Source organism: Salminus brasiliensis, chromosome 24 (genome assembly GCF_030463535.1).
Source record: "Salminus brasiliensis chromosome 24, fSalBra1.hap2, whole genome shotgun sequence".
NCBI lineage: Eukaryota > Metazoa > Chordata > Actinopteri > Characiformes > Bryconidae > Salminus > Salminus brasiliensis.
Genome location: NC_132901.1, coordinates 2,552,172 through 2,564,497, shown reverse-complemented (window position 1 = coordinate 2,564,497; position 12,326 = coordinate 2,552,172). Strand labels below are relative to the sequence as shown.

The 12,326-nt window shown below is 42.8% G+C and overlaps 1 protein-coding gene across 1 annotated transcript; it reads left to right on the top strand.

Annotated features, from left to right (window-relative positions):
• Window positions 1-531: 531 nt before the first annotated feature.
• Window positions 532-11,979, top strand: pdlim3a (PDZ and LIM domain 3a). Its single transcript, XM_072669984.1, has 7 exons — window positions 532-669; window positions 6,747-6,898; window positions 7,257-7,341; window positions 8,162-8,349; window positions 10,071-10,204; window positions 10,723-10,834; window positions 11,193-11,979. Exons 1-7 carry the CDS (start codon window positions 577-579, stop codon window positions 11,380-11,382), a joined length of 954 nt encoding a protein of 317 aa, XP_072526085.1. The 5' UTR covers window positions 532-576; the 3' UTR covers window positions 11,383-11,979.
• The last annotated feature ends 347 nt before the right edge of the window (window positions 11,980-12,326 follow it).

Here is a 12,326-nt window from a genome sequence, read left to right as displayed (position 1 = left end):
ATTCTTACAAACAATAAGGCTATTATTCTGAAGGACTATTTAGCTTATGTAAACAGGGGCACACGTACACACACACAGTCATAGCAAAACATTATGACCACCTACCTAATACTGAGACTAACCACCCTCGGCTCGGACACCACCTGCCATACCACAGAGTCGTCGCCCTGATGTGACCGGGTGGACGTTAGCATTTAGCTTTGCTATGCCCAGCGGTCATTAATGGGTATTCAGCATTCATTAGCATTGTGGCTAACCTATGTGCTTTGTGAGAGAAACTGAAGGACTCTGGTCAGTTTTGGACAACAGCTGGCCTTAAGGGCAGTGTTCGGTCAGTGTTTATGGAAACATGACAAATGCAATGAAAGACTGATGGACGGAATGAAGAGGTTTAGAGAGCGAGAGAGAGAGAGAGAGAGGGAGAGAGAGAGAGAGTTGTGTAAGCCCAATAGCTTTGCCTAGGAGGTGGGGTCTGTTCTCTACTTTTTAAGGGGTCCAAGCACCATACAGTCATCCACTCTACGGGGGGAGGCTCACACTCTAACGCACCCTGCTGTTTTTACACACACTGAGGATATGCCACACTGTGTGGTTCTGGAGGGTCCGGCTCCGTGGGGCTTCCGGCTTATCGGAGGAAAAGACTTCAATCAACCACTGACTATTGCCAGGGTGAGTGTGTGTGTGTGTGTGTGTGTGTTAGCTAGTATATAACGCTACACTATATTCATGCTACAGTGTTATGATACCATTGATACAATGTTATGACACAATATTGTGATACGATATTACGATAAAATGTGATATAATAAATATGTGATATCATCTAACGATATCATGGCATGATAATAATATATCATATTAAACTATTAGTGCTGTACAGTATTATGATGCTATATGGTAAAAAAAGATATTGGTGAAATTATGAAGTCTTGTGATGCCTCAATAATAACTTACAATATTATCATGGCCACGATATAACGATACAGAATTATAGCACAGTATTATGTTACAATGTTGTGGTATGATATTACGATACAATGTAATGGTTACAATATTATGACACAATATTATCATGGTTATGATATTCCCAAACAATACTGCGGTACGGTATTATCAACATACAATATTATGATGAAATATCATGGTATGATATTATAAAACAGTATTTTTTTATGGTACAATATAATAGTAGGATATTAGCATATGACAAAATACATCGTTATCATGAGGTGAGAATTGTGGTACAGTATTATGATACAATATGGTGGTATGATGCGATACGATATTATCATGGTTACGATATTACCATTCAATATCGTGGTATGATATTAGTATGATATTATGATGCAGCGTTATCGTGAGATGATAATGTCACAGCATTACCATGATACAATATTACTGCACAATATTATTAGCTGATATTACGATAGATCATGGTTGATAGATCATGTAACGATAGATGATAGAACAATACAGTATTATCATAATTCAATATTACAATACAATATTATCATGGCTACGATATTATGGTACAGAATGACGATACAGGCTACTATACAGTATTATCATGATATTATGCTACTGAACTATGATATTACAATAAAATATGGTACAATATTACATTAGAAATTATATTCATAATTTTCATGATATGATATTACGATACAATATTATAATGATACGATACAACGATACGATATTATCATGATATGATATTACGATACAATATTATAATGATACGATACAACGATACGATATTATCATGATATGGTATTACGGTACAATATTATAATGATACGATAAAACAATATGATATTATCATGATATAACATTACGATACAATATTGTAATGATACGATACAACGATACGATATTATCATGATATGATATTACGATACAATATTATAATGATACGATACAACGATACGATATTATCATGATATAATATTACGATACAATATTATAATGATACGATATAACAATACGATATCATGATATAACATTACAATACAATATTGTAATGATACGATACAACGATACGATATTATCATATGGTATTACGATACAATATTATAATGATACGATATAACGATACGATATTATCATATAATATTACGATACAATATTATAATGATACGATATAACGATACAATATTATCATGATATGACATTACGATGCTAGGTGGAATAAGTAGAAACTGGAGCCAGTGGGCTTAATGCACAATAAAAATATTTTTAAAAATTCATCAATTACATTCTAGAAATGTTCTTATGAAGGGTGTTTTTACTCACAATATCACGACCAAACCAGTGTGTACACGCAGAACCTGGGGCTATCACACACCTGTCTGATACACATTTATAGCAACTTACATCAAACACACACACACACACTCAGCGACAGCTGAAACAATGATCCGCTTTTGGAAAAGCGCCGCACACAACACACTCCATCACACACTCTGAACATAAGCCATCATCCTGGGTACATTTCTAGTAAAGAGAGAGAGAGAGAGAGAGAGAGAGAGAGAGAGGTTCTAAAAGCATTAGCAGTGATTCATTCAGGAAGAAGGCAGCACTGGGACACTCACACCTGTTGCGGATGGAGTGTGTCTTAGCCTAAACACACGACAGAAATGGACAGACAGATTGGGGGACAGTGAAAGAGAAGGAGAGACGAGAGAACGGATGGATGGATGGGTGGAGAGATGAGTACAGGCATGGATAGGTGAACAGATGTAGAGATCAACCAGTGGATGGATGGATGAGTGAAGACATTGACGGATGGTGTGGTAGCTCACTGGCAGGTAGTGGTGTTATCTGTTGTGCCACACCAACCAACCACTACGGATGGATGGATGGATGGAGAGATGAATCAGTGGATGGAGAGATGAGTTTAGGTATGGATGAATGAACGGATGGATGGAGAGATGAATCATTGGATGGTGAGATGAGTTTAGGTATGGATGAATGAACGGATGGAGGAGAGATGAATCATTGGATGGAGAGATGAGTTTAGGTATGGATGAATGAACGGATGGATGGAGAGATGAAGAATGGGCGAATGATTAGACGATGGATGAGCGAACATTTGGCTCGATTATCAAAACAGAATGACTGCATACCATCGTTGCTGGTGTTCTCACGGCGATGGGAGGCCTCCACCAGAGTCTAGACCTCAACATTACTGAATGTGACTCAGCAGAACCTTAGACCTCCACCCTGAAGTCACAAATGTCCTGTTTCAGCCCCCAGGTTTACACCAGAACTACAAGCATTCTTCCGGCCATCTGCTGTATCAGGGTTTAACATTGCAGAAGCGTGTCTTGTCTGTTTGAGGGTTCCCAGCTGTTCTCCTGGAGTTCTGCTCTGCTCTAATGAGGGCTGGCTCTCTGCTGCACATCACAACACTGTTACCTAACATAGCCGCACGAGGCCATGTTTGGTCAAAAGCACAACGTCTTCCCTCTCTCTCTCTCTCTCTCTCTCTCTCTCTTCTGCTGCAGATGGCACTGTAACCTGGCCCGTGTTGGTCGAAACAGCTTGCCTGCATTACCTGCAGTTCTGCTGGAGTTCGAGAGCTCAGAGACTCTCTGTAAACTCTGCAGAATCTCGGCGTGATGAAACAGTGAAGTCATTCCGAGTGGGTTTGACGGGTTTGGTGTGAAACCCTTCGTCCTGTAACGTAGAATTGCTCACAGTGGTGGGGAAAATGTGTAGTTCCTTGAAGAACCTCTAGGTGTTAACCACCTATTTTGGACCTTTTGGAGGTTCTTCAGACTGGAAACTGTGGAGGAACCACTTGAGGTGCTTTAAGAAACCGTCAAGAAAAGGTTCCTTAAACGTATTCCTCCACGGTTTCACATTCAAGAACCTCCAAAAGTTCCTTGATGCTCTTAGAGGTGTCTTTTAGAACGATGGTTCCTAAAGAAAAGAAACCTTAGTTCTTTGCAAGTGCTTTAATCCTTAAGAATGGGTTCCTTAAAGCACTTTAAGAGGTTCCCCCACTTCCTCTCTCCGGACGGTCGTCTATCATTGGCGATGGCGATGGCAATGCACACAGCCCTGAGACAAAGACGGTTGTGATTTCACAGATCTTTAGGGTTTGCTGAGGTTCTGATATCTGGAACCGAATTACCAGCCCAGATATAGATGCGAGCTTGAGCCGCGACTGGGGCAGATCGGTCCCTCCCGCCTGGCACCTGTCTCCTTTCTGGCCGCTTACGCGATATGCCAGAAGGACGGGGGACGGGTGGGCGGCAGGACCCGGTTCCCAGTGCTGCGTTTGTCCCGACACCCAGCCTCGTGGGTACATGGGGGACGACGTGGGGCCGGCTCCCCCAGTCGCGGGCTAGAGCTTTAGCTCTCCAGGTTGCTCTGGACTGGACGAGAGGAAAGAGCCATGTTAGAGCCATGGCCTCTATTCCCAGTTGCCCGGTTTCCGTGATTGGACCGACGTGACCTATTTTGAAAGGCCTCGTAGGAAACAGCTGAGATGAAGAGCTGTATGCCTGTTCTGCAGGAACGGGCCGTCTTCCAGCCGGAGTGGTCTTGTTTTCCCAATCACATGATCTAGATAAGTCCCTTGAGCTCTCGCTGCTGTTGCTATTCATAGAACGCTGTATCGCCCCCCTGTGAGAACTTCAATACATTTGCTCCAGTTCACACGGGGCCCATTTTGCTCTTTATTACTTGACAGCTATTCTCCTCCAGCCGCTCTGAGAAAATCCAGCTGGGATAAGCAGGGGGGGACGGGGACGAGAGATTCCCTACTCCTGTTTTTGTTCTTGTGGAGGTCACTTCACTGGACGTCTGTTGGAGAATTCCACTTACCAAACACATACCAGGAGGGATATCCGCTAAATCAATGAAAGTGGTCTGAGACTTGGTCGCTTGGTCTGGGAGAAGGGGGTGGGTCTACCAAGTCTGGCCCCTCCTCTGATATCTACTGCATTCTACAAGGGAATGGTAAAGGTAACTGGCCTACTCAAGCTGGTCAAACTGGGTAACCTGGTTGACCATAGGCAAAGGGCATGTTGGGTGAATTTTAGCTGGTATGACCAGCAGAACTAAGTTGGTCACCCAAAAGTGGAGAACCGGTATGCCCGCCGTGACCAAGCTGACCAAGCGAGTCAACCAGTATGACCAAAGCATGTTTGCCAGCATAGGGCGTGTTTTAATTCAGGTTTGATGGTACAGCTGGTCTACAAGCATGATCAGCCTGATCAAGCTAGATCACCAGCAAGGTCGAGTTGGTCAACCAGCTTGACCAGCATCACCAAGCTGGTCAACCAACATGCAACATACACTATGCTGATCAAGAGCTGGTTAGCCAGCTAACCTACCAGCATAGGGCACGTTTTCGTCTGGAAGACCAGCTTTTCGACCACCCTGACCATCGAAGACCAGCTCAGACCATCTGAAAAAGCAAAAGCTGGTCTTGAGCTGGAGCTTGAGCTTTCAGCTACACCAGAACCAGACCAGCATGAACCATCTTAGGTGGAATTTGTGCTAATCTAGGCTTTATGTTTTAAGCACGGATAGCATGTATATACTATGAAGAGCCTCCTCTAAATCACCTTTAACAGGTTCATCTACCTATACTTCAGTGTTTGTCGCTTACCGAAGTGCAGATGAGCATGGAATACACAGCTAACGTTAGCCGTGTAGCGCAGGCAGCAGCAGGTCTGCAGAGTTATTTGTTGTGGAAGCTGTGGAAAACAGTTTACACAAGTGTACATACCAGAAAGGGCAAGGACACTCGCTCGCCTAGTCAGAGCGATCCGTCACACAGACAGGAGCGATTCGACGGAAGCAGAATGAGGCCGTTTTATGAGTGTTTCCTTCGCTGAGTGCTGCTTCTCCCATTTAGAGAGTTCCTCGCCGTTAGCGCACAGAAGCCCTGCAAGAACCCAGCACATAAACAAGTGTAGACAAGCAGTATCTATGGAACACATGCAGGATACGTTCTAGACAGCTAGCCTTTAACTGCACTGGGAATGGCCTTGAGCTCGGCTCAGTGCGTCCTCATCTCCTGGAAAACCTGGAAATTTAGAGACCATTTGCTAACAACTCATGCTAACACATGCTAACACCTGCAACCCGGAAAATGAGGCAACTGCTAGTTAAAAGTTAAGCTCATTTTATGTTCACTATATGTCCAAATATTTGTGGACATACCCTGCACCCATTGCTGCTGACCCAAACACGGCTTGTCTAGTCCCTGTTGAGAAGTACTGCCAATTATATAGGTATTGGCACCTTGCCATGCCCAATGTCAGGCATGGGGTAGTACAGGGGTATGAAGCCCCCCAGCACTGGCAGAGATTTAAGGTAACAGGATTGCGATTTTTAGCATAGAATGCTAGATTAATTTGCAATCATTTCATTACGGACTTTCTAATGTACTACATGTACAATGTATGCTAATATTTTAGCCTCACGCTAACACATTATCAACAAGCAAACCTGGTAGTCATGAATAACAGGTAGCAGGGTTGATCTTTGCCATTCATTGTATCACGTTAGCCCAAATGCTACCTGGTTTAGCACACTAGCCGACCAGTGTTGGTGTTGTTTTGCAGTTTTGTCTAGCTGGTTCTCTCAGTCCATCACCCTGGTCTTTCGGTCACGAGAACTTACAGGACAGCTGAGAAATTTGCTAATTAAAAGATTTTGAAACTTGAAGGCCATTTCTTTTTGTTTTTTAAACATTGTATGTGCTTCTCTGTGGTGTATGTGGTCAGATATCTTCAGGCAGCAAGGCCTCCATGGTTGACCTGTCTCCAGGTGACATCATCCTGGCCATAGATGGCATCTCCACCGCTAACATGATGCACTGTGAGGCCCAGAATCGCATCAGGGAGGCAACATATCAGCTCACCTTAACCATTGAGAGGTCAGTTAACAGTGTTTGTACTTAAGCTGGACGCCTAAAGTCTTCTACTTGTCTGAGCTTCAGGCCACGTTTATAGCGACAGTGTGTCAGAAACCACATCAGCAAGTCTGTTAGAGATCCCTGAACACCTCCACACAGTTCGAGGAGACTGTGTGATGATTTAGGCCTGCACTTAGCACCATATGCTGCTCCCCAGTTGAGGAACTAACTAAGCGATTAGCATGGTGGCTAACTCACCTAAAATAAAACGGTTGATCCCTTCTTTGAGATTTTTTGAAAATGGCCTTCAGAATGAAGCAGATGTTCAGATGCAGGGACCAGCTTTGTGCAGTGAAGTAACTGAGCCTGTACGTTACAGGCCGGAGACCAAACTGTGGTCGCCTCGCGTCAGTGAAGATGGGAGAGCCCACCCTTTCAAGATCAACCTGGAGGCAGAGAGACAGGTCAGTGTTTTTGGATTGTTTTGTATCCAGTAAAATCTTGAACAATAATTATTTTAATATTATAAACGCGACACTAAACAATATCTATTTTGAATGTTTTATTTGTTTTATGATAAAGTCTATACTCTAATTCTGTAAACAGTAGTTTTGTCCTATTTTACTAGATTTGCTCATATATATATATTCCAAACTAAATACCTGCTTTGTAAAGCTCTGTGAGAACCACATTATTACATATAATATATAAAGTACATATTCTGTATATAAAAAAAACATATAGTATGTAAACTTTTTACTAAAGAAAACATAGTGTATATGCTATATATTTGCTATAGAAAACATGGTATATAAAGTTATTAGTGGTATATATATTCACTATATAAAACAGGTTATTTAAGATATATACAATACAACATGGTATATAAATTATTCACTATATATATATATGTATATATAAGCTATATATTGACAATATAACATGATATATAAGCTATATCGTCACTATATAAAATAGGATATTTAAGATATATATTTACTATAGAAAATGTGGTATATATACTATTTATTCGACAAAGAAAACGTGGTATATGAACTATATATATGGTATATATATATAAGCTATGTATTCACAATATAACAGATGGTATATAAGTATAAGCTATATCTTTACTATATCAATTGGTATATTAAATATATACTTTATATATTATAATTATATATATATATATATATATATATATATATATATATATATATATATATATAACATGGTATATAAACAAATATTACTCTCAGGAGTTTGTGTGCTTTCGAACGGCAGGAGTACAGGCCAATAGGCACAGGCCATAACCGGAGGGCTGTTCCATTTGTGGCAGCGGCTAACATTGATGACAAGCGGCAGGTGGTCAGCTCGGCCTACAACTCCCCCATAGGCCTTTATTCCTCAGGCAACATCCAGGACGCCTTACATGGTCAGCTCAGGGGCCTGATCCACAACAAACCGGAGAGGTGAGTGTGGAAGGGTCTTCTGAGGTCAAGTGACTCTTCACTTTAGACCATTAGAACCAATATAGGAAAGGTGCTGAGTGGACAAACTGCCCCTGACTGTTAAGACCACCCATGATTGCATCTACACAGCTCTTCCACTGCTCCACAGCTCAGTGCGGGGGGGCTTTATACCCCTCTAGCCCACGCCTGGCATTAGGCAGCATGGTGGCAATAGGTTCATGATGTTTATCTGCTTCCTATCTGAGTCCTATTCTATTGGCAGTACTTCTTCTCTACAGGGGCTAGACAAGCTGTGTGTGCGGAAAGGAGCTGAATACATTCACAAGAAAGGATGTCCACAAACATTTGGACACATAGTGTATAAAGTGGAGCAGATAAATGTGAATCTATTAGCACCATGCTGCCTAATGCCACGTGTGGGCTAGAGGGGTATAAAGCCCCCCAGTTCTCTGGAATGATGGTGCTCAAGGACTCGTTAGCATTGATATCACAGCATTAGCATTGCATTTATTTGTTAGCTACATTAGCCTCGTAGCTCTAGGAATGAAAAAAGCCAAGCCTGACCTGGCTGATCGGCTACAGTTGCAGCAAAAGTGGAAAATTGTGTAAATTGTGTTTTTGGCTGGAAGCCACTGGGAGACTGGCCCTCGGGGGCCCACACTCTGCTCTACAAGCTGGAGGTTCGGAGGGTGGGTTGTGTTGTGAGGGGGACGTGAGCCGTGAGGCATGTGGATCACATTAGAAGAGCAGATATATGGAGTGTGTTAGAGAACCAGGGGCTTACAGAAGGGCAGGGGAATGGAGGTCTTCAGAGTGGATTAGCTGGAGGCCGGTGTGTCTGCTGGAGCCAGGTGAGCTGCATCAGAAAAGCATGTGTACACACACACACACACACACACGAAACAGCTGTGTGTGTGTAGTCCAAGATTATGCTGTTTAGAAGAGTCACACTGACATTGACGATGATAGTGATAGTGATAATGATGATGATTGTGGTGATGATGATGGTGATAATGATGATGGTGATGATAATGATTGTGATGATGATGGTGATGATGATGGTGATAGGGTGATAATGATGATGGTGATAATGATGATGGTGATGATAATGATTGTGATGATGATGGTGATGATGGTGATAGTTAGGGTGATCATGATGATGGTGATAATGATGATGATGGTGATAATGATAATGTGATGGTGATAATGATGATGTGATAATGATGGTGATGATAATGATTGTGATGATGATGGTGATAGTGATGATGATGTGATAATGATGGTGATGATGGTGATAGTGATGATTGTGATAATGATGTGATAATGATAATGATGATGTGATGATGATGATGTGATAATGATGGTGATGATGATAGTGGTGATAGTGATGATGGTGGTGATAGTGATGATGATGTGATAATGATGGTGATGATGATTGTGATGGTGGTGATAGTGATGATTGTGATAATGATGTGATAATGATAATGATGATGTGATGATGATGATGTGATAATGATGGTGATGATGATAGTGGTGATAGTGATGATGGTGGTGATAGTGATGATGTGATAATGATAACGATTGTGATGATGATGGTGATAGTGATGATAATGATTGTGATGATGGTGGTTATAGTGATGATGATGGTGATGATGATGGTGATAATGATGATGATAAGAAGTGATGTGTGTGTGTGTGTGTGTGTGTGTGTGTGCGTGTAGTCCTAGGATCCTAACCAGTATAGAAGAGTCGGATGTGTATCAGATGCTGCAGAGAGATCGGACGGAGGAGGAGCCTCATGAGCCCCGCCAATCAGGATCCTTCAAAGCCCTGCAGGATTACATCAACAGTGAGGGTACGCACTCACAGAAGAGGAGGGGAAATTCAACAGCCAATCACAGAGCAGGAAGACAAATTAAATAGCCAGTCACAGAACAGGAGGACAAATTCAGCTAGCCAATTACAGAGTAGGCGGGTCAAAGGTTTAATCATGGAACAAGAGGGGGAAATTAAATCAATCACAGAGTTTGAGAGGAACTTTAATAGCCAATCACAAATCAGGAGAAACAATTCAATGGCCAACCACAGAACAAAAGGACAAATTCAGCTAGCCAATGATAAAACAAGAGGAACATTTAATAGCCAATCACAGGATAGAAGGACAAATTCAGCTAGCCAGTTACAGAGTAGGCGGGTCAAAGTTTCAGCTAGCCAATCACAAAGCAAGAGTGTATGAGCCTGATAATCAGATTGGAAAGTGACAGGACCCCCACCACACACACCCTCTCACACACCCACATTTCACAATGGGAATGGAGCTGGACTCTAATCATCTGGACTGGTGGGAGTGACCAAAATCTCTTTGATCCACAGGAACGCGTCCAATCGTGACGAGAACAGTGCGAGCGCCCACCACCAAGCCCCCCACCCCTGCAGGAAACCTCCACAGACTGCCCATGTGTGACAAGTGCGGCAACGGCATAGTGTGAGTACCTGAGATGAGGACCTCGGTGACGAGTCCCATGGTCCCATAGTGAAGGCCGCAGGTGGACAGTCAGTTCCTGAAGGTGACTGAAGGTGAACCTGGTCAAGCGTAAGAATCTGAGACACTCTGAAAAGAACCGAACTGAGATGTTCTAGACGAGTCAGACTGGGTCAGAACATCTCCAGAACATCAGGCAGGTCTGGTGAGGTGTTCTCTCCCGGTATGCAGAGGTCAACACCTACCAAAGAGGTGTTCTACAGGTGTTGTGCCACTGGCTGCAACACAACCCCAGTGCTTAACAGTTGGACTGGTGGTCTTTACATGGATGTAACCCACCCTCTCTGTCTCTCTCTTTCAGCGGGACGGTCGTAAAGGTTCGGGATAAGTATCGGCACCCCGGCTGCTTCGTCTGCTCGGACTGCGAGGAGAACCTGAAGCAGAAAGGCTACTTCTTCATAGACGACGAGCTTTACTGCGAAACTCACGCACATGCTCGCTCGAAGCCACCAGAAGGTCACGACCTGATCGCAGCTTTCCCTTCAGAGTAGAGAACACACACACACACACACACACACACACTCACACACACTCACACACTCTTCCACAGTGCGCTCACGTCTGTTAAGGGCCAATTATCTAGAAAGGCTTGAAAGGGATGAAAATGCAGCTAGCCAATCAGGCTACAACACGAAAAATTGTTTAGCCAATCACAGAGCAGACGTTAAAATTCAATAGTCAATCATAGAGCAGAAGGACAAATTTAGGTAGCCAATAACAGAGCAGGCGGGTCCACAGTTGAACTAGCCAATCGTAGAACAAGAAGGAAAAATATATTGGCCAATCACAGAGTTTGAGAGGAAATTCAATAGCCAATCATAGAGCAGAAGGACAAATTAAATAGCCAATTACAGAGTAGGCTGGATTTGGCCCCGCCCATTCATGAGCAGTCTTAAAGGCACAGTCACGAAAACGGCCTGCCATTTGTCGGAAGGTCCCTTAGGAACACTCACACACACTCACACACACACTCACTCACTGATGTATTGATTGTATTTGTTTTGTAGTGTATCAGTAATGTGTTCTGTGTACTTATTTGAATTGATGGATTGATCAATCAATCAATAAATATATAAATAAATAAAAAACAGGAAGTGATCATTGGATTTGTCTCCACTGGATATCGGTAAGCTAAGCCACCATCGTCCCACCACACACACTGTAGAGGCCTGTAGAGTGGTTCCTGCTGGCTTACTGTACTTTTAACGTGTAATTACGTAATTACGTAATTAAGTAATTAATTACATAGCTAAATTCAGATCACGTGACGGATTTAAGGGGGACACAACAACATAACCTGCCTAAGCATGGTGCAGGGCCACGAGAACGGCATGAGAACGTCAGTTCACTGTGGGTTCGCACTGTTTAGCGCCCTCTAGTGTCTCTGGATCGCTCTGGAGGAAGTTGGAATTCTCGATGCAGGTTCTCCGGTCCG